This window comes from Populus euphratica, unplaced genomic scaffold, assembly GCF_000495115.2.
Source record: "Populus euphratica unplaced genomic scaffold, PopEup_1.0 scaffold39.1, whole genome shotgun sequence".
NCBI lineage: Eukaryota > Viridiplantae > Streptophyta > Magnoliopsida > Malpighiales > Salicaceae > Populus > Populus euphratica.
Window position 1 is genome coordinate 532,143 of NW_011499897.1, and position 23,380 is coordinate 555,522.

The 23,380-nt window shown below is 34.0% G+C and overlaps 2 protein-coding genes across 2 annotated transcripts; one reads left to right on the top strand and one right to left on the bottom strand.

Annotated features, from left to right (window-relative positions):
- The first annotated feature begins 600 nt into the window (after nt 1-600).
- Nucleotides 601-9,014, top strand: LOC105132214 (armadillo repeat-containing kinesin-like protein 3). The gene is made up of 19 exons (XM_011035563.1): nt 601-997; nt 1,189-1,289; nt 1,381-1,503; nt 1,923-2,108; nt 2,257-2,478; nt 2,583-2,739; nt 3,072-3,221; nt 3,299-3,387; nt 3,643-3,846; nt 4,273-4,419; nt 4,596-4,730; nt 4,833-4,964; nt 5,390-5,528; nt 5,642-5,734; nt 6,735-6,860; nt 6,991-7,116; nt 7,912-8,055; nt 8,235-8,363; nt 8,451-9,014. Exons 1-19 carry the CDS (start codon nt 802-804, stop codon nt 8,609-8,611), a joined length of 2,760 nt encoding a protein of 919 aa, XP_011033865.1. The 5' UTR covers nt 601-801; the 3' UTR covers nt 8,612-9,014.
- Nucleotides 9,015-16,782: 7,768 nt separating this feature from the next.
- LOC105132215 (putative DNA-binding protein ESCAROLA) lies at nt 16,783-18,600 on the bottom strand. The gene has a single exon (XM_011035564.1). The coding sequence runs from the start codon at nt 17,942-17,944 to the stop codon at nt 17,033-17,035; it is 912 nt and encodes a 303-aa protein (XP_011033866.1). The 5' UTR covers nt 17,945-18,600; the 3' UTR covers nt 16,783-17,032.
- Between the last annotated feature and the right edge of the window lie 4,780 nt (nt 18,601-23,380).

A 23,380-nucleotide genomic window follows, 5' to 3' on the forward strand; every position in this document is an offset into this window, starting at 1 on the left:
TCTCGCCATTGTGTAGTTTAACTATAGCGGCGTACAAGTGTGACAATCATGAATGAATCATTAAGTATGGTTTAGATAAAAAAACCTGCTAACATAGAGAAGGAAAACAAATATTTTTTGATCCTAGAAAAAACACATGCTTGCGCTCGTGGGAATTTTAGTAGATTTTATTATTCACGAGCAATAAATACATTATAATCATTAGTATATATAAATAGAAAACAATAATTGATCAACTTCAAAGAACAAATTAACCGCTAGAAAGTTCATCAAACTCTTCTTGACGGTTAATCAAATCGTTAGGTAGAAAGCGGGAAAGGGTCAGTCCAGTCATTTAATCCACCACCTCGTCCTTCTAACACGGCACCTGAAATGCACTGTCATGCTAATGCATGCATTGCACATTTTCTCTTAAATTAAGCAAGGGCATCTCCGTAACTCCGTTTCAAATCATGGAGAATTAAAAACATGGAGAGTCAAATCCGGGACCCACAACGCCTTTCTCCCTCTAAAAACTCAGAAAACCTCTCCCTCTTTCTTTCTCACTCACACACTCCATCTTCGTTTTTTTCAGTCTCTCTCTCTAACTTAAATTTCACTCCTTACACACTCCATCTTCGTTTTTTTCACTCTCTCTCTCTCTCTAACTTAAATTTCACTCCTTAACCGCAGCGCCATTTAATTTTCTCGCGAACCAAACAGAAAATCAAACAAAACACTCACAGAAATCAAAATTGCAGACTCGCTCTGTCGCTCGCTCGCTCGCTTCCTCACTCTCTGCCTCGCTCTGTTTGAGCTAAGATGGCCGCTACGGCAGGTGTTTATAGAAATGGTAATTGCAGTAGGAATTCACTTAGTACTAGCAATAACAAAGTGGAGAAGCCTCTGTCCGTCAATTCAAACCCTAAAAATTCACTAAAGTCCAAGTCATTGCCGGGCTCGGGGCTCCGTAAGAGCGCTCCTCCTTCTCTTGGCGCCGCTAAAGATGATACTGGAGGTTAGATAATCCGGCCTTCTCTTTTAACCGTCGACATCTCGCTTTATTTTTCATTTCCTTTTAAAATTTTTAATATCCAAGGTTACTCTTTTTTTTTTGTTTAGTCTTTAATTTGAATTCTCTTGTTTTTAATGATTTTCTTATTAAGTGAGTGATTAGTTAATTAATTAGTTATTGCTTTTTATCTATAGTTCCCGGAAGAGTTAGGGTAGCGGTGAGATTGCGACCACGAAATGAAGAGGAGATGGTAGCTGATGCTGATTTTGCTGACTGTGTAGAATTACAGCCTGAGGTTTTTTAGAACAAAATTGTTTAAATGTGCGTCTGATTTTATGTGATTTTTTTTTTGGAGCCAACTGTTTTTTTTCTTGTTTTGGTTTTAGGTTAAGAGGTTGAAACTTCGGAAAAATAACTGGGATTCTGATACATACGAGTTTGATGAATTGCTGACTGAGTTTGCATCGCAAAAACGTGTTTATGAAGTTGTGGCAAAGCCTGTTGTAGAGGTACCAACAAATGAATTTAAATCTATTATTTATGTTGAAGATTTGTACTTAGGATCATTGATTCAGATGTCCTTAACTGTCACAGAATATTACTGTTATCATAACTTCTTAATTAGGCACTTTCATAAATAAAGTTAAAAGTTGTTAAATTAGATGGATCTCCTGTGCGCATGCATAATTCCTATCAGATTCCTTGATTCATTATTTGTGATGGAACTTAGATTATAATGTTGTAACAGATGCTCACTATTTATGTTGTCTTATGAACTTCATTGATTGTTTCACTTCTCCTGTTCATAGCATTGAATCATATACATACCGATTATCAATTATTACACTGATTTATGTTTTGCTATGGCATTTTTTTTCCTACTTTATGGGATTCCGATGACATGCTGATTTGTTATTTGCTGCTGCAGAGTGTTATGGATGGATACAATGGGACAGTCATGGCATATGGGCAGACTGGTACTGGTAAAACATACACTCTCGGACGACTTGGAGAGGAAGACACTGCTGCTCGTGGAATTATGGTTCGTGCTATGGAGGACATATTAGCAGATGTTTCTCTAGAGACTGATTCTGTTTCAGTGTCCTATCTGCAGGTTGTTGGATTTACTATGCATTAGTTTTATACGTATGATGTTGTAATTTTCTTTGTTTAGTATCTATGCTATTTATTTATTTTGGATATTTTGAATTTTATTAGATCCAAGTTATGTTCTAATATTCCTATTCTTAAAAATTGTGCAGCTGTACATGGAGACCATACAAGACCTCCTTGATCATGCTAATGACAATATTTCTATTGTAGAAGACCCAAAAAGTGGAGATGTTTCACTTCCTGGGGCTAGCATAGTTGAAATTAGGAATCAGCAGAGTTTTGTTGAACTATTGCGAAAAGGAGAAGCTCATCGTTTTGCTGCAAATACAAAATTGAATACTGAATCATCTCGTAGTCATGCTATTCTGATGGTGAATAAATTTGCCCTTCACTTTCTAGTGCTTTTGAAACTGCAGCAAACCTATTTGAAATCTTTTGAGATTTTGACAAGAAATAGACATTGCAAATGCTTTAGGTACATGTAAAGAGGTCTGTCAAGGGAAGAGATTCTATTCTTTCAAGCGAAAATGGCAACAATTCCCACATGGCTAAAAGTTTGAAGCCTCCTATCGTTCGTAAGGGAAAGCTAGTCGTAGTAGATCTTGCAGGTTCAGAGCGCATTGACAAGTCAGGTTTGTTGAAATCAAGAAATGGAAATTAAAAGTACCCCTCTTCTGCCTTTCATGTTCACATGGTCTCGTAATATCCTCTTCTTATATATTCCAGCTAAATCATTCTTGTTGAAAATTTGTTCTTATCAATTCATATCTAAATTAGCCGGTCAATTATTATTTTGGTAAATCTTTCTTTGTGCATGTTGGCTTGTGGAATGCAAAAGGTGTAGATATTGACAAATGGTTTGATTAATTTTGATTCTACATGGGCCATTCTTTAGGTATATTTTTCTAAGTGTCAAGCTCTCTTTTACTTGTTAAAGTCTGTTTACTCGTCCATTATTTGGCAGGGAGTGAGGGCCACACATTAGAGGAAGCCAAATCCATCAATCTCTCGTTGAGTGCACTAGGGAAGTGCATTAATGCTCTCGCGGAAAATAGCGCACATGTCCCAATTCGTGATTCAAAGCTTACTAGATTGCTTCGAGATTCATTTGGAGGTAATATGTTAGCATTAATGGAATTATTTAATCTTTTTATAGGATATGTTTTCCCTGACTCTGTGAAATCTTGACAGGCACGGCAAGGACTTCACTGGTTATTACTATCGGTCCATCACCACGCCATCGAGGAGAGACAGCAAGTACTATTATGTTTGGACAAAGGGTGGGTACCAATAACCGAAGTCAATGCCCTGGCTGCATGGTTCATTTATTTTTTCCTACCATCATCAACATAGTGCTCCTTGTACTTGTGTTTGGACATGCTTCATTCTTGCCATAATCTTAATAGATTTATATTTGGCTCTATTAAATATACATACATTGAACTTGACTCAGGCAAAAAATCAATAGTGTATTAACTGATACCTTATTAACAAAAGCTGTTTGTTTATTTTTTAAGAGTTTTTTCCTCTCATAGGCAATGAAGGTGGAGAATATGTTGAAATTAAAGGAGGAATTTGATTACAAAAGTTTGTCTAGAAGATTAGATATGCAATTGGAGAAACTTATTGCAGAACATGAAAAGCAGCAGAAAGCATTTGAGAATGAAATTGAAAGAGTAACTACTGAAGCAAAACATCAAATTTTGGAGTCTGAAAGAAACTATGCAGTCGAATTGGAGGTAAGTGTTTCTTTAATAATGAATTACTGTTTTGTGTGTGCAGAGAGAGAGCAAGAGGGAGGGAGGGAGGGAGATGTTTGTGTATCATTTTCAGTTAAAGTTTGTCCCTTGGTTTTTGTTGTAGAATACTATCATGCCTCTTGGTTTTTGTTCTATAGAATATATCACGCCTTGTATTTTTGAAATGCAAAATTTAAACAGTGACCTTTCCCTACTTTATGCCGAGAATAATTTGTTACCAGCTCATACTGAAATCATTTTGTGTTTTTGTGGTTATTTGGATGCACACATTTCTCTCTCGGGATGGATAGATGTGGGAAACAATTGACTTGTACTGCCTATGTCTTTTTTACCCACTGATTTTTCTTTAGCATTTTCTCTTTCTTGGCATTGGGCATGCTAACTCCTTATGTTCACTTTTTATAGAAGGAAAGGTTCAATTATCAGAAAGAGTATATGGAGTCAATAAAGAAGCTAGAAGAGAAATGGATGATGAATCAGCAGAAGCATGCTGGTGAAGAAAATGCCTCTGGACTAAAAGATGAAAGTTCAAATTGGATATCTATTGGAGAGGTAGTTCTGAAATTGATCCTTCCTTGTGATGCCTCCTTTTTTATTGTGTCATGATTCTTTCGTGTCCTCCCTACAGCACTACTAGATTCCTCCAAAATTCTGTGGATGTACATCCAATGACCCAACTGTCTGACTAAACAATTTTAGCCTTTTTTTTTTTCCTCTCATATGCATAGGATTCCAGGTTAGCTAATGTGGAGGAACTTTCTGAGATGAAAAAAAAGCTTCAGAAGGAAACTCTCTTGAGGAAGGCTGCTGAAGAGGAAGTTAATAAACTTAAAAGTCAACTAGCTGAATTGAAGAAGTCAGAGGTATGTTTGACTGATTCTACCTCTCAGTGCTTCTTACATTTCTGTTATCTGTATCTTTTGCTCAGGTTGGGTTCACATATAACTATACCTTTGATGTACAAGGCATCAGCAAAATCTGATATCTCAAAGCTTCAAAAGATGCTGGAGGATGAGGCATGCCAGAAAGAAAAACTTGAAGGAGAAATAGCAATACTACAAAGTCAGCTGTTGCAAATAAGTTTTGAGGCCGATGAGGTATTCTCTTCGAGGAATTTAGAACTATAGCATAGTGAAACCTACCTAATTCAGATTTCTTCAAGGAACAATATGGTTGAGAACTTTTTGAGGAAAAAAAAATTGTTTCTCTCATAAGAAATTAGGAAACAAGTGCCTAAATTGATAGGAAAACTTAGTAATTACCTATAAACCTCAAATACAAGCATTGCAATTCTTACAGGCATGATTATTTCTTTTCGAAACCTACACTGAGAAAATAGTGAGAGATGATGGATGGCGGCATGGATTGTGATATTAGGCATTGTAATTCATAACAATTTAGCAGGCAACCAAGGCATATGTTCGATGTTCTCCAATGCATAAATGTTTGCTCATGGAATCTATGCTAACGCCCCCACAAGGTATCTAAAATTCGAATGCTGACTGATATGTTTATGTTTTAGACGGCAAGAAGGATTGATAAAGGAGGGTCTGAAAAAGTTCCTGGTAGTCTAGATTCTCTCTTGTTGCAAGTTAGGCAGCCACAGACCAATGATTTGGGAAATGGAGAAAAGTCCTCAATAGCTAAACTCTTTGAACAAGGTAGTTCTGGTATTTATTTGTTTTATCTTTATTTTTTCAATTTGTTCCACATGGTAAGGTAATGGAACTGCTTTCATATTGTTCTTTCCTAACAAAATCCAATTTTTCTTCAGTGGGATTGCAAAGGATCTTGTCTTTGCTTGAAGCAGAAGATGTTGATGTGCGAATTCATGCTGTGAAGGTGGTAGCAAATCTGGCAGCTGAAGGTTTCTTTCTTGTTCTCTACCAACACTTGCTTCAACTTCTTTTTATGGGCAGCGCCAACTTATTCAGAATTGTGCTAGTGCTGATCTACTCTCCAGTAGGGTGTCACAGACATAGTGATTTCTGAACTTCATGTTTAATTTATACCTCTCAATGCATTTCCTAGTTGATATTGGTGAACATGATAGCATCTAACTCACGAAAGACTTATTTCTTTTGAAAGGGGAACATTGATTCTGAGATTTGATCATTGCTAAGCATCCCTGCCTACTTGATATTGATGAATAAAAAAGGTTAGTTTTCAGGGAACTAGTTGAATGGAAGTAGATGATAGGTTGATGCATGAACTTCTGGAGTTGCAAGGGACACAACTTTGGAATGGAAAACACCTTTCTCCTTGACAGATTTACAGACAGTAGATTGGATGTGAAGGGCTGGTATTTTGTCTGTGTCATTAGATAATGTCAAGAAAGAACTGGCCTGTTTCTAAGTTAAACAGTTTTAGACTTGAAAACTTGATATTTGTCATACATGCACATGTTCCCAAAGCAGACGCTGAATATAACCACAAGAGGATGTATCAGTAAAAATAATATTGGAAGAGGTATGGATTAATCAATTCAAAATTTCTATTGGAAATGGCATTAATAAACAATGCAAAACCAAGAGCTGGATCACAATTTGAATTGCACAATTCAAGCTCCAAAGCCTTCACTCATCTTTTATTGTTTTACCAAGAACTGCAGCATTGCATACTAATGTAACATCTCATGCACTCTCCAATTTTATGGTGCCAAATCAGAGTGTTTTGTTGTGTTACATTTGTTTCTCATAATCTGTTTTACTCTGTTGTTGACCTTTTCTTGGATGAATTTGTATATGATAGTCTACACTACTACAAAATTATATTTCTGCAAACAGCATGATCACTTCCAGGGAAAAAAGGCCTTTCATTGCTATTTCATTGTTCCAAAATGATCGCAATCCCCATCTAATATGCAGAAACAAATCAAGAGAAGATTGTAGAAGCTGGCGGTCTAAAGTCTTTGTTGATGCTGCTTAGAAGCTCCAAGGATGAGACTATACATAGAGTTGCAGCAGGTGCAATTGCCAATCTTGCTATGAATGGTGAGTTTTGCATCCATTATCAGAGACGATCTAATTATCATGGAGATCTTGGTCATACTCTGGATACATTTACCATGGATCATTTAAATTTGGTTGTGACCTTATTCATGTTCTTCATGTATTCAATCAGAAACCAACCAAGAGCTAATAATGTCTCAAGGAGGCATTCCTTTGCTATCAATGACAGCAGGCAGTGCTGAGGATCCTCAAACACTTCGAATGGTTGCTGGAGCCATTGCAAATCTTTGTGGAAATGGTAAGCTCCTTGACCCCATTTGATTTTTATTCTGCTGAGTTTACTAGTTGTTTGCATTTTAAGCTTGTTTGAAGATTTACTCAATTCCAAAAATGGATATCTGATTAGATTTTTTTATATTACTGGGGAATAAACATTAAATAAACAAGCCCTGATCTCAACTACCACTGCAAGAAATCACCCTTGAACAGACAGACAAAAGCGACTGTATATGAAGTGTTGCTTGGGGATGAAGGGCATTTTATCAGTAACTTTAGCTGTTTTAAATTAGCATTTGTAAATATATAGGAATTCCAATCTTAGATGAGTAAAGCAGTGTTTTCCCTTGAACTAGTTGCCTTAACATCCATATTTCCCTGAAAAATTTAAAATTGTGCAAGTTTAGTAGCTAAGCTAGTTGTTCATGCTGCTACCTGAGGCTAGCATGTTTAAAACTGGTACTATAGAAATTAGCTTGATTGAGGTAAGTATATATATTTTATAATTTTTATTTTGCAATACTCTGTATGGGACTGGCGATTCACTAAGAAATGTTAAGATATCTAAGCTATGTGGTTTTTTTTCCAAAATCTAACAAATATAAAAGAGCTTGAGTACCCGAAAGAGTTCAGTTTCACACAAGCTTTGTACATAGATAAGTAAGCTGGGGAAAATGATGAGACAGCATGTGTGAGGTGTGAAAGAGAGCTTTGTTACAATTTAAGTGCTACTGCAAAATTTCCAATTTATTTGAGTTAGTCTATCAGCTGACATGCCATTGTAAACTTTAACATAGTGCAATGATGAATTATTCAGATAAGTTGCAGATGAAGCTAAGAGGTGAAGGTGGCATCAAGGCTTTGCTAGGGATGGTTAGATGTAGGCATCCTGATGTACTTGCACAAGTTGCCCGTGGAATAGCAAATTTTGCCAAGTGTGAGTCCAGAGCATCAACTCAAGGTACGTATCTTAGAAAGAGGCCTTAGTTAAGTTTGTCTGTATTTGGTTTGCTCTGCTTGTCATACAATTATGTAGTGGACTTTGTACCCCAAAATTGTTTGTGCCATGTTGAAAATTCCAAGGCCTCTCCTTGTCCACCATACTTACATGAAGCATAACGTTGGCACTTAATTGTGCAGGAACTAAGAATGGAAGGTCTCTTTTGATTGTGGATGGAGTGCTTCCATGGATAGTACAGAATGCTAACAATGAAGCATCACCAATCAGACGCCATATAGAGCTTGCGCTCTGTCATTTGGCACAACACGGTAAGTTTTTGTGCGTCCTTTTAAAATTTGAGAAAGCCTATAGTCCATTGAACGTCATCTGAGATGTGAGCATTTGTTACATTACAGAAGTGAACGCAAGGGACATGATAAGCGGAGGTGCGCTCTGGGAACTGGTTCGTATTTCACGAGACTGTTCAAGGCAAGATATAAGGACACTCGCCCATCAAACGCTAACTTCCAGTCCAACTTTCCAAGCCGAAATGAGGCGACTGGGAATAGATTATTAATGAATTCGAAGTGGCATATTGTGTTGAAGATATACTAGAGCAGATCAACTTAAAAATTGATTCCGTGTGCAATGAGAATGGATCTCACTTGACAAAAACAAGCAGGAAGGCTTTCAGCAGCTTTGTTCCTGTCGAAGTTTTGTTATATATGGGTATGCTTGGGTTGGTGCTTTAGACTTGGTCCTCATAAGTTGAGTAAGCTTTGTTGTTGATTATTAAGTTATCATCTTGTTAAAACCATCCCCACATAGCTGGCAGGTAGTGTATAAATTTGTTTGTATATCATATGAACAGGGGAACACCATCATCAAAGTATTTCTTGTAAATAAAAAAATAAAATAAAACCGAGATTGATATTTGAGCAGTGACTTGTTTTTATCTCGCAATAAAAACAAAAATTTCCGGATGATCCGAGATTGTAGCACTCCTCTCATATTGTAGAGTTCCTTTATACAAGCCATTCATTAACCTTACGTAAATAAATATGAGAAGAGGTTTGTGTATCCAATTTCCTCCCTGAAAAAATTGTTTGTGATACTTGGTGAGGGATGGACTTATAGCTGAAATCACCCGCAAACAGAGATTTTACCAGACTCTGTACGGTGGGGTTTGTAATAACCGGTGCGTAACAAAAATAATAATTTAACTTGATTTTTTTTTAAAATAATAATTTAACTTTTTATATTGTTGGTATTTTAATTTTAAGTTTAATTTTTTGATTTTTGATTTTGATTTTTATGTTGAACTTTTATTTTATTTTAAATTTTATCTTTCAATGTTAATTTACCAAATATTATATTTTTCAATTTAGATTTTGATTTTTATGTTGAAGTTTTATTTTATTTTAAATTTTATCTTTCAATGTTAATTTACCAAATATTATATTTTTCAATTTAATCATTATTCTTTTTATTTCTAATTTTTCTTTAATTTTTTTTATAAAAGTTTTATTGGTTTTCAAAATCATTCTTCAATTCAAATTGATAGTTTTGTATTTTTTAATTTGGTTCTCATTGTTTTGATTTTTAATTTTTTTCTTATCTCTTTTATAAAAGTTATTATTCTTTTCAATTTCATCCTTCAATCAAAACATTATGTTTATTTTTTATGTCAATTTTGATCCTTATTATTTTGATTTGCTTGTCCTTTTACTAAATTGATCTTTCTTTTCGATTTCACCCTTTAATCAAATAAAAAAATAATTTTGTTTTTCAATTTTAATCCTCATTCTTTTATTTTTTTTTAATTCTTTTATATAATAATTTTGATCCTTATTTTTTTCAATTTTAATCCTCATTCTTTTAATTTTTTTTAATTCTTTTATATAATAATTTTGATCCTTATTATTTCTTAATTGATTAAGAGTTAAACTTTATGATTTTTTTATATTAGGTGCTTCAAGTATGTGAAAATTTAACATTTTTTTAACAACTTTATAATTTTTATTTATTTTGAATAAGATTGTTCAAATCTTGTAATTTAATCTATGAATTTAATAAGATATTCTGGGTTGGTTTGATTTTTATTACCAGAGTTTAAAATTTATTATGATAATTTTTTTATGTTATTTTTTTAATCTCATTTCAGCACGCACTTGAATATCATGTTTTGCACACAAATAGTCCATCTCTACAGCCAAACACGGACACCAAAGCTATTTCTGTACTCATTAGTCCTGATTTTTTAATTTAATATGGTTGGTTTGATAAGTCAATTACCAGTCACGTAGTAAAACGAAAGCAAAGTATTATTATATTCCGAGAAAAATATGATTTCGCAATAAAATAAAGAAAGAAGTAATTTGATTGAAATTTTGATAATCACTTTGGTGACATATATTTTTTTCTTTACATGTAGACATTTTATTGGTTGGGCTTTAGAAAGTTCAAATTAATGTAGAATTCTCCGTGAACGACAATAATTTATCATGTTTAAAGTTAATGTCAAATAATTAAATAAAATCTTATTACACAAGTCACATCTTTAATAATTTATAAAGGTTCGGAAGGAAAGAAATATAAGAAATGGATTTATATTCTTCTCCTACAAATTAATTCACTACCTACTCTGACTTTATAATTAAAGCAGCTAGGAGCGCACTCGTGTTTCCAGCATAATACATTGTATATCATAGGAATTCTGAAAATAAATATGTTTGGGTTAGAGTATTATTAGGATGAACGACTTCAATGCATCTCACTCTATACATAAATATATAATTGTTGGTAGGACTTCTTGTTAACGAGCTTTTCCTCGTAGTTTAATTATTGAAAGTGACCGCCTTCTCATGAGTAGCATCCAAATAATATGTTCATAATATATATATTATCACATGGCTGTGGCTTTGTGGCTAATCATCTATCTTTAAACGAGATGTATGTCTATTTGAAAAATACAAGGAGACTAGATATTTTTGTTTTTTATTAGTAAAAAATTCAAATAAAAGTCGCTATTTAGTATTCTGATCACTAGAAATCTTAACTAGTTTCAGAAATCGAATATAAAGATTAGTTACATAAACAGAAGTTATTAGCATTCTAGTTCAAATAAAAATCGTCATTTAATATTCTGATCACTAAAAATCTTAACTGGTTTCAGAAATCGAATATAAAGATTGGTTACATAAACAGAAGTTATTAGCATTCTAACTACGCCCTATCTAAGGTAAGATGTGTTGTTTTTAATTGCTGGTTTATCTATGGTTAAAAAAGTCCTCTGTAAGGAAATTCTTATCGTATCGAGTAAAAACCTAAATGTTTTATATTGTTAAAAGAAATACCTTTTTAATACTGGGAATACATTTTACGTATAAATTTGTAATCCCTGATACTAAAATAAAACAAAATATTTTTTTGAAATTTATTAAATATTGGCCAAATTCGCGTGACTTTAATAAATTGATTATTAAAGTCAAAATGCATGATAAAAAATATTTTTTGAAGTTTTATTTGTTGTATGAAAATACAATATGATTTTACGTATAAATTTGTAATCCCTGATACTAAAATAAAAAAAATATTTCTTTTCAATGTTTTGATGAAAACCGGATATTTAAATATCGGATTTGCATCTTTACGGTGTAATCATACAAACCAATAGTAACCAAAATGGATAAAAAAAATAAGAGAGAAAATTACTAATATTTTTTTTTTAAATATTTTTAATTGGAATGGATCGGACCTAGCCCAAAATAAAAATGGGCCAACACCGGCTCAAAAGATTATAATTAGCTGGTTACTTTGCACAACATAGTAACCAGCTAATTATTTTTATTTTTCTACAGGATGTGAATTGCTCATGTTCTGCATGTAAATGAAAGAAAGAAAGAAAGATGAATCTGAGAAAGAAAGAAGATTACCTGGTGTGAAGGAGTATGGTTGCTAGGTTGACGGTGGTGGTGGCTAGAAGCCTGGTGGTGCTGTTGCTTTTTTCCTTTTTCTTCCTCGTGCAGAGGCGTTAGTCCCTGTGTCTTTTTTTTTGTTTTCCCGCTCTCGGTTCTCTCCTCTCTATCTTTGTTCTTCTCCTCTCTACTTTCTCTCCATTCCTCTGTTTTTTTCCTTTCCTGTTTTTTTTTCTCCTTTTGTTTTCTGTTTTCTTTCTGTTTTTCTATCCTCTCTCCTTCTGCTCTCTCTTTTCCTGTATTTATAGGCAAAAAACAGTGGAGAGAGAGACCTGTTACCCCTACCTAGTCATAGCGCAAGGGGAGGGTGGCCGGGGCGGCCCCTATGCAGCTGCCCCAGGACCACCCAAGGGACACGTTCCCTCTGTTTTTCACTCTATGGTAGGCCACGAGTTAGAACTTAGGCAAGTAGGGGGTTTGTTGCCGACTTCTTTTTGAGTTGTTTTGAGAGAAAGGGGGAAGAGAAAAGCAGGGGAAGGAAATCTTTTTCTTCCCCTACCTCGTGCGTTCAGGGAAAGAAGAAGACCCATAATGCCAGTTCAAAACAACACCGTTTAGGTCTTTTTATTGAAACAGTGGATGAAACGGCATCGTTTGACCCAAAACACGTTGTTTTATTTAAAAGGAAATGATGGTAAAATTGCGCCAAAGTCCAAATTAATTCTTAATTTGTGATTTGTTCAATCAAGTTTTAAATTATAATTTTGATTTTAAAAATCAATTTCATTGCATTTCTGCCAAATTCAATCGTCAGCCCTAAAGTTGGTCGCCTTTTTCACTTTAGTCCTTAGTCTCTGATTTATGCAATTTGACCCTCAATTGATCAATAAACTTCTAATTTCTTTAATTTGGCCCCTGATTCGATTTAATTACAGCTCCTCTATTTACGCGCCTTTTTCAGTTTGGTCTTTGGTGTCGTATTTCTTTAATTAAATTCTTAATTGGCCATCAAACTTCAATATTTATGCAATTAAGCCTTTGATTTGACCAAATCAACTCTAACAAATTATAATTTGACCATAAAACTTTAATTTCTTCTAATTAAAGTTGAAATTGACTTAAAAATCAATTTTCTTGCAATCAAACCCTCTATAAATTCAATTAAACCTTCAATAAAATTTAATTGAGTTCATAAATATCTGATTTTGGATTTTTCTTCCTCAAATTGAATTTTCTTTATCAACAAGGCTCTCATCAATCAACAAAATACCGCTAGATTTTAATCTTTATATTTTTAAACCTCCTTAACTAATTTTTAGTTATTTTATAGGTACTTTGACATTCTTTTCTCATTGTTGTTATTTTTTAGAATTTTTTTATTTTTTAATTCAAATATATATATTTTTTATTTTTGAAAGAAAAAAATATGAATTTGGGGAGTAACCCAAGAATGGGTTATGACATATATAAATCCAATAGGAAATTATGTTTGCATTATTATTGATTATATTTATTCTCTTCAATCATCTATTTTGCTTTCAATAGCTATGATCTGCCTATGTCTGATCAATAATGTGAACCAATCAACAAATCTTTCTTCATTTTAATGTTTTAAAGAAAAGCATTGTTTTAACAGATGAAGAAATACATGTCACCTACAAAACATAACTGGTAGAGTACTATCTTACATCCCTGTCTTGATACCATTTTCTTTTCAAAAACAGGAGATAAAAAAATCCTTTTAACATGTCAATTTATATAATCAAAAACAATTTAGAGCTAAAAAAATAATATTCTTTGATAATCCAACTCAGTCGAGATCTATCAAACATCAAAATCATTTTTAAGAAAACAATGGTCGTAATATTAGATAATGTACACATATATTTATGGACAAACTAGGAACTATATATATATAACATTTCTACTATATTAATGTGTTTCCAAGAAACCTAACAATAACACATAATCTATCTTTGTCTCTCTTCATATGTCATAGACAAATCTACTAAGAAATATGAAGTTATTTTATTTTATTTTATTTATTAAGGTTAGAATAATATTTTTATTTTCTTTTTAGTTTAGCCTATATATAATTTCCTTGTATTTAGGTTAGACCCCTTCCTTTAGATTATTGTGATCACATCATGCAATATCAATGAAACCCTAGCCTACTCCTCTCTTATTTTTATATTTTTATATATTTTTTTAAATTTTTTAACATGGTATTAGCATTTAGCCTATTTTTCTCTTTTTTTTTTGCGTAATTGTATAACTTTGAGAAGATATTTATTTAGTTTCTGCAATCTAGTATTCCATTTTCCTTTCTTTTACGTTATGGTTTTTTTTTTGTTTGTTGATTATAGTTACTAAAAGAGATAATTTGTTTCAATTCATGAGTAAAAGGTTAAATGGAAAGAATTATTTATATTGGAGTTATGCGATGAGAAATTTTCTTTAAAGCAAAAAGATGTAGAGATATTTTAGTGAAACTTCTGTGATACTTAAGAATACTGATAAGAGTTATGCTGCTTTGATAAATATTGAGGAAGTGAACAATGCAAATATTATTACTTAGATTAACAATGCTATTGAGCATTCTATAAGTGCACAATTGGTGAAATATGAGATAACAAAGAAGGTTTGAGATTATTTACAAAAGTTATTCACGCAATCAAATTTTGCAAAGCAATATTAATTAGAAATTGACATACAAGCTTTTTACTATAAAAATATGAGTATTTAGGATTTTTATTCTATAATGATATATTTTTTAGATCAATTGGTTCTTAAAAAATCGATAAAATTAAAGGCATATAATGACTATATTGCTTGTAGAGAGAAACAATAATTTATATAATTGTTAACGCTATTTTACAGTGATTTTGAAGGACTTAAGGAATTTGAGTGGAGATGTTAAGAAATATGTGGTTATTTTATCTTATTTATTAAAGGTAAAATAATATTTTTCTTTCCTTTTCAGTTTAATTTAAATATTTTTTTAGATTATTGTGATCACATCATATATAGTATCAATGAAACCTTAACTTTCTTTTCTTTTATTTTTATATTTTCTTTATTTTTTTATTTTTTTCGTATTGTTTAAGAGCACCAACAGATTCATGCCTATCAAATACTTATATATATGTTGGCATGAAGTGGCAGAGTCATACATTAATTGTGTAAAATTTCAATTTCTCGAATTGTTGATCGATGGGACGCAAAGTAAGGTTTGGATGGAAGACAAATTTCCTCCCTAAGCTTTTTTTAACAATATTCCATAAACTTGATGAAATAATATATGTAGGTCAATTTCATTAGGAGAAATGTGGTTTACTTATCTCTGATTCGATCGAAAAAAGAGAAAGAGTAAGTGGAAGAAGAGAGATCTACAATAATTCTATCAACTACACACGCACACACCATCACCACCGGAAATAGCAAATTTAATATCTCAACAAAGAAAAGTTGGATGCAAAGCCTACCAAAATAAAAGTGGACTTGATTTACATAAACTTAATTTACTAAAAGAAGAAAACAGTTGGCTAGCTTCAGGTTCAAGAACCCAATCTCTATTATGCAAATTAGGTTGACCAACAGAAGGGAAGATAAAGGAGAGAAAGAAACAGCGAGGCATGCAAATTAAAGTTGAATGTAGTAGCTAGGGAGTGTCTCCAAAGATGAAAGCGGATAAGCAAATTAGTTTCAAATATTCCTTTCACAACAAAGCAAAGTAATGAATATAACATGGAAGTTTAATATTTCAGTGCAGAGAATCTGAGCATGTTTTCTTTCTCATACAGCTGCCCAATCCCAGATTCTTTGAATCCACAAGAGAGAGAATGCAATGCCTTGCCTCGAAAAGTAGCTAGTTCAGAGCAGTGCACGTGTATACCAGCACCCCTATATATTTTCATGTCTAAAACCCTAGTAACTCCCCAAAGAAAAGACATGGAAACTCTAAGCCCATACCTCTCTGCTCTTCTCGTGAATAGTTTAACACCTTCTTGCCTCCTCCTTGAAACCGTCACTAGCCAGCTTTTAATTGAACCTCCTTTCACCTTATCAACTTGGCAACAAGAAATATATACTATCTATATATATAGTACTCGCATTACTTTTAGTGCTCATGACACGTTGAAGCCCCTTTTACTGGTTAGGAGCTCAATGGAGAGGAAGAAGTATATAAATGGAGTTTCATATATAGGGAAAAAAAGAAGAAGATTATATATTGTAGTTTCGGGAGGGAAATGATGGGAAGAAAATGTACTACATGGTATGGTTTAAAAAAGGGAAAGAAAATATACATAGAAAAACTATCGGTTTTCTTGGTTTGAGAAAGGATAGCTTGTGTTGCTAAGTTTTTTCTAAACAAGAAGGAACTGAGGGATTTTTTCCCCCAAATGAAGGCAATGGTCAAACCTTGTAGGAATATTAATCATAAGGGTTTCTTGGTTTGAGAGAGGATAGCTTGCGTTGCTAAGCTTTTTCTAAACAAGAATGAACTATATAAGGGACTTTTTCTCCCAAATGAAGGCAATGATCAAACCTCGTGGGAATTACTATAACCGTATCTTGGTTTGAGAGAGCATAGCTTGTGTTGCTAAGCTTTTTTCTAATCAAGAAGGAACTAAGAGACTTGATTTTTCTCCCAAATGAAGGCAATGATCAAACTTCTAGGAATATTATCATAGGAGTTTTAAAACATTGCAAACAAATTTGATGGGAAAGTGTGGCCACTCCCATTGTTGTGGCTGTTGTTTTTTACTTGTTCATCATCATCATCTTCGAAATGGGATGATAGTTTGCATCACTTGTTAACATGAAATCATACTCAAGCAATAAAGACCCTTAGAAATTTACAGTCCTTCAATCATCAATCAGGCATATAATTAAGCTAATCATCGAATGCAAATTAACAACAACTAAAAAAAAAAATCAAAAGGAGAAATAACAAAACCTGAAAGTGCTCAAGTAACAACCCAAATTCCCTAGCTACAAAGTCTGTCACTTCTTTGGTAAGCTGCAAGTGAACATGGGAAACCGAACTAATCGATATGGCGTTGGATGGATCATTTTTTTCAGTAAGGTGGGCGACCGGTAGCCCAATATGCCTCAGCTGGTAACTGAATAGAATTGAGAAGATTAGGAGGCAATCCATGAAAAAGTTGGGCGTTTTGCTCAGCCATAACCTGCTGCTGCTGTGGCTGCTGTTGCTGCTGCCCCACCGCTCCTGGCGACCCCATTTCACCCCCTTGCATTGGCATCTGTGGATCCTCCTCTTCTAGAGGGAGCCTCTCATAAGCAGCATTGCTAAATGAAGCTGCCATAATCACAACGGGACCTGAAGCAGTAAGTGTCCCAACAACACTGCCTCCAACAACTTGCCCTTGTCCTCCAGCTAAATAGATAGTCAAGCCGGTAGCTGCAGGTGGAGCCGGTGGAGGCAAAAAAGATCCAGCTAGAGATAATATCTCAAATCTACCATGTAAAGTCACAATTGCACCTGGTGAAGCTGGTTGCCTAAGGGTTACATTTGTTACTGTCCCAGTTCCACTCATGATGCAAACCCCTCTTTGTCTCCTCCTAGCAAACGTAGCAACACTCTCAACGATATCACATCCATCAGCGACCTCCATCAAGTGGGTGCGTAGCGCGTTTGCGCTATCCCGTGTGATGATAATTGGGGGCTTAGGCTTGTTCTTGGATCCGGAAGGTCTGCCTCGTGGTCTTCTTGTTATCTCTCCTTCTCCTGATCCCGAAGTCATGAGCTCTTTGCCTTCGCTGTTGCCCATGCTATTGTTGTTTTCGTCTCGCTCTCGTTTCAAGGACTTGTTTAGCCCACTGCTACTCCCACTTTGCTCATCTTCTGAATTCTGCTGCTGTTGGTGGTGAAATTGGTGTTGCTGCTGCTGTTGGTGGTGGTGTAATTGGAAATCTCTTGTGTGGAAAGGAGGTGGAAGAGAATGGCCATGAGCCGTTACTGGATCCATATCGGTACTCTTTTCTTTTCAACTTTATGACTTTCTTTTACTACAACTGTATATCCCAAAAGACGTTGTTCACTTGCACAAAACCTAAGTGGCCGTCTGACAAAAAAACTAAACAAGAAAATGGAAACACTAGCTATAGCTAATTAATGGTAATTATACTAAAGTTTCAAAAAGAAAGAGGGCCGCTAGTGGAAGAAGAAAGGATATAAAATAAGAAGATCGAAGACTATTTCGGGGGCCGGGGGTTTCTTTTTCGCTTGCTTTTCTTGCTTCTTTTTGATAGTTTAATGAAGTAACTAAGAAGAAGTAGATGCTATTACTTAGCTAGCACTCACCAGCTAGCAGCTGGAGCAGAAAGTAGAGCAGAAAGGAGAAAGATGAGTGGATCTTTGGTGTAACCCACCAAATTGATCTGAGCTGAATTCACCATCTTTTGATCTTTCAACTAAGACATGTAGTGTGTTGTGCAGAGGTGTTATCGCTAAAGGTTGTGTTGGTAAGAGGTTCAGGAGGGATGAGAGTAGTATTTTCTGTCGCTAGAGAGAGAAGGTCTCTTGTTTGTACTTTTGGATTTGGGTTAGGGTTAGATTGAGGAATTAGATCACAGATTGATGGGTTTGGTTTTGTTAAGAATGCGTGCGTATGGGCGGTGGATGGGTCCCCACCTTTCTCTCCCTTGTCCCCTCCAGCACTCCACGTTCTCTCTCGCCCTCTCTCTCTTCGTGGGTTTATGTTTACAACATCAACTTGTTAATATTATAATATAACTATTCTTAGCTCAACGTTGGCCTTGGTCCTTATCTCCTCTCCCCTCCCCTCCAATCTTCAACATTTTAACTCCATCTAGCCACCTTTCTACCTCTCTTCTTGTTCTCTGTCCAGGCTGGCAGGCTGGCTAGCTTGATTACCATGGACTCCATTTTTAAAAGACATAAATGGTTTGAGTTGCTTGGCCTAATTATAACGACTACCCCGGTCCTAAAAACATCATAATATAAAAATTTCTTTTTAATGTTAGCATAATTTTTTTTTATTACCATGAATATTTAAACTAATTTGTGGAATATCTCAGCTGATTTCACATACTCTAAAAATTAATAATCATATAAATTTTTAAAGTTTAAAAATTCAAATTTATAATCATTAAAAAACAAACTCACTGTATAACCAATTCAACTATCCCATGAAGTTATCACAACACATTTTTGGTTGGTGGCTTAATGGTATTATTAGGTATAGCTGAGGATGGAAATCAACGGGAGTGAGTTTCATGGTAATTAATTATTTGACCGAAATGATAGGTGGCGCAATTAAATTGGAGTATGATCATGTTTATAAATCATAACTTGAGAGACAGAGAGAGGGAGATGACATGCACCATGGCTATGTCCTGCAATGATCCCACCCATCCCTTTCCTCATGCTCATTACTACAAGCATGACACGTGTCCCCTCCCCCTTCCTTGCGGGTCTATTCCATCGGAATCTTCACCTCCAACTTTAACACTTCTTCTCTTGCGGACATACATATAATTTTACGAGGTTTATCTTCCACCATTAACTACTAATATTATTTTTTGTACAGCTTCTAATTAATATCAAAGCAAAAAAAAAAATATTATATGTGCAAAGCATTTAGCAGGATTTTCTCATAACATGCATACAATATTCTACTGTATATAAATATATAGAGAGAGAGTGCTTTGCCAAATAAATTGTAAAGGAATATCAAATTAAGAGCTATATATATACATAAACTCCTGTTGAAATCTTGTAAGAGAAATCTTATATACATGTATCAATTTCGTTAATTATTTGAAAAACACACTCTAATTTATCTTCAAGGAAACAAAGAATCTTTGTGAGAAGCACTCCTTAATCGATCGTAGGTTTTGGGATTAATTTCTTTAGCTATTGTATTTTAGGGTTATTTCATTGCAGGCATGGAATTAATGCCCACCTCTAAAACTTCAATTTCCTTCTTCATAATCCTCTTCTTTAATTATTTTGGTTTCAAATTCATCGTTATTCTTTCTCTGTCTAATTATGAAATTTATTTCCAACTTTGAATATGTAGTTGATGGAAAACCTAATATCTCCTTAAACACCGATGCCGATGTGGTGGGTGACGTTAATTTCATTTATCTTCTCAATTATTTGAACTAGTCAATTGTGTCTAATAACGGTATTACTCCAAGGATAAAATTTTAAGAATAATTTTATATTATTTTTAAAATTAAGAACCGTTGGGTAGGGTAGCTATATTTAGTGCGTATATAGATTAGACAACACCATTCCATTTATATATAAAGGCACTCGCATGAGAAAGGATATATTGACCTAAAATAGGTAGTCCAATACAGTTTATGGACTGGATAGAAAAACATAAATCCTGCAAGAAGGTCAAATGTAAAGTGAAACAGAGGCCTTAACTTCAAGACATAAATAACAAGAGTGTTAGGGACGCACGTAAGATATCAATGAAAAACTAATTCAAAACCTTACAACATAGTCAAATTAAGATCCGCCATCTTGGCTCTTTCCCGAGCCATTTTATCATTCGAGTCACAGAGTTTTCCAATCTTTGGATCCATCTATCGAGTTATTTCGAGGTATGTATGTTTGATATGTTTTCTTCACTTGTTACAGATTTCAATTAACTTTTATTTCTCTTAATTTGTCTTTTTATGAACAAACGTCCGTCTTTTCTTAAATTGTCTAGAGATGAAATCATGAATTCGTTTCCTTTTTAGATATTCAACAATGAAGGCTAATGGGCAACGTTCAGCTTGAAACATTCTTGTTATGCAGTCGTTTTGTGTTTTTATCTTGCTTCATAATTAATGGTGGTATTTTTTCCACATATATTTAAATTACTTTTGTCCAAACTATGTTTAAAAAAATAATTTTATATCAATATACAAACATAACTCACGAATCAAGAGTCAGCTGATTAGAATACAAACACATAAGTCGGAGAAAGAGAGATGCCGACAAAGAGCATCTTTTAAAAGATAAACATGGAGGTTGTACAGGTTTATGGGTTTGCGTAGAGCAGGTCATGCGAGTGCGAGTTTGGCAAGCTAGCAGACAGGAAGGTGTAGGTTTAGGTAATGGTAGCAGCAGCAGTGCATTTGTTTGTTTGATTGATTCATTCATGAGTTAACGCAGAAGAAGCATGAGAGCGGCAGCCATATCTCCGGCGGTCGTGCAGTTTTTGTCAGCGGCACTCACGCGTCTTTACTCTTCCTTGACACTCTGGATTATGCGGTCAAACAACACCTCTTCTAATCACACCCTGTATCCTTTTTTGGCTTGTTGTCTTCTCTCTCCTGACAATTTGGTCATTAACGATTTTAAGATGCTTAATTTCGCTTTCAAATTTTGTGTAAATTTCAAGTGATTTAATATCAAATCTATTTGTTTCCTCCGAATGAGAGGAGAGCTCTAGGATCATTCCTTTGTCCCTTTCTTTGAACTACTATCTAGAAATATATATGACCATTATTGCGAAGAACCAACCTAACGGCTCTTTAATTAACGTATGCATATATTCTTAAGTGGAGACAAAGGATTATCCGTTAATTTATTTTTGTGCACAAGTCCAACATTGTGTATTCTTAATTACTGATAATGTATTTTTTGATGGCGGTAATTATTTGAAGAATTCTTTCTAGTGGCAAGATTAATTAATTTTTTTGAACTATAAATCTTAATTAATTTCATTACCCATTTTTGGGTTATTTCCCTTTTCGTATTTTTTCTCTTTTCAAAAAAATAAAAAAATATTATAAAAAAATATGACAGTGAGGATGTCAAAGCACCCTAAAAATGGTTAAAAATTAGTTGAGGAGGTTCAAAATAACAAAGATTAAAATTTGATAGTATTTTATCAACTAATGAAATCCTTGTTGATAAAAAAAATTTAATTTGAGGAAGACAAGTCTAAAATCAGACATTTATGAACTCAATAAAATATTATTGAAGGTTTAATTGAATCTATAGAGGGGTTGATTGCAAGAAAAATTGATTTTAGAGTTAATTTGGGCTTTAATTGGAAGAAATTAAAGTTCTGGGGTCAAATTATAATTTTTAAGAGTTAAATTGGTCAAATCAGGGACTTAATTGCATAAATATTAAAGTTTGATGACCAATTAGGGACATAATTGAAGAAATCTGAAACCAATAACCAAACTGGAAAAGACATGTAAATAAAGAGGTTGTACTTGAATCAAATCAGGGGCTAAATTGAAAAAATTAGAAGTTTATTGCTCAATTAATGGTCAAATTGCATAAATTCAATACCAAGGACTAAAGTGAAAAGGACAACTAAGTTCAAGACCGCTGTTGGATTTTTGGCAGGGATGCAATTGCATTATTTTTTAATCAAAATTGTAATTAAGAACTCGATTGCACAAATCACAAATTAAGGATTAATGTGAACTCTAACATGTTTTTGCTGCCTTTTTTTTATAATAAAACAGCATGTTTTGTCTAAAATAACATCATTTCATGCACTGTTCACACAAAAAAAGGACCAAAATAGTGTTGTTTTGAATAGCATTGTAACGTTTCTTCTTTCCGTGGATGCGCGAGGAAGGGGAAGAAGAAGATTTTTTCTTCCTTTGTCACCGTCATCTCACTCTTCAAAAAGATGTCTACTCCCCTGTAAAAGATGCTGACTTGCCCACACCTTTCCACGTGTTGGAGGGGCGGTGAAGAGGTGGTAACACAGTGGCCACCCTGTCTAATTGCTCTCCTTTTTTTGCCTATAAAAAATAGGGGAGAACACATAAAAACAAAAAAGAAGAGAAAAGGGAGAGAACAGAAAACACAAGAGAGGGGAGAACAAAGACAGAAGGGAGAAAATGAAGAAAAAGAAAAAAAAAAAAGAGGAAGAAGAAGGAGAAGCACCGTTGGCCACGAGCACCACCACTGTGACCACAACACCTCTGCCACTAACAGCCACGCTCAGGATTCACTGCCCTCGGATAACCTCCGATTGCCCTGTCTCTTTCTCCATTGCTCAGTCGTTGTCTGCATTTGCATGCAGAACTTGAATAATTCATGTTTTGTAGTAAATGATGGAGGGTTGGTTATTGTGCTTAAACACAACAACCAGCCCATTTGATTTTGGGTCGGGTCTAGCCCCGCCCAGCCCACTAATATGGGTCGGGTCCGACCCATTTAAAAAAAATAATAAAAGAAAATTTATGTTTATTTTAATATTTGTGATTTTTTATCTTTTGATTTATGTCTTTTTTGTTTAATTTTGATCCATATTTTACGTCATAAAAATACAAATCTGGTATTAAAATATTTGATTTTCATAAAAAACTTCTAAAAATACAAATGTCTCAAAGATTAAAAAAAAAGTCATATTGTGTTTTTTTATACACCAAAAAACAATGGTTTAGCATGTATTTTGGTTTTAATA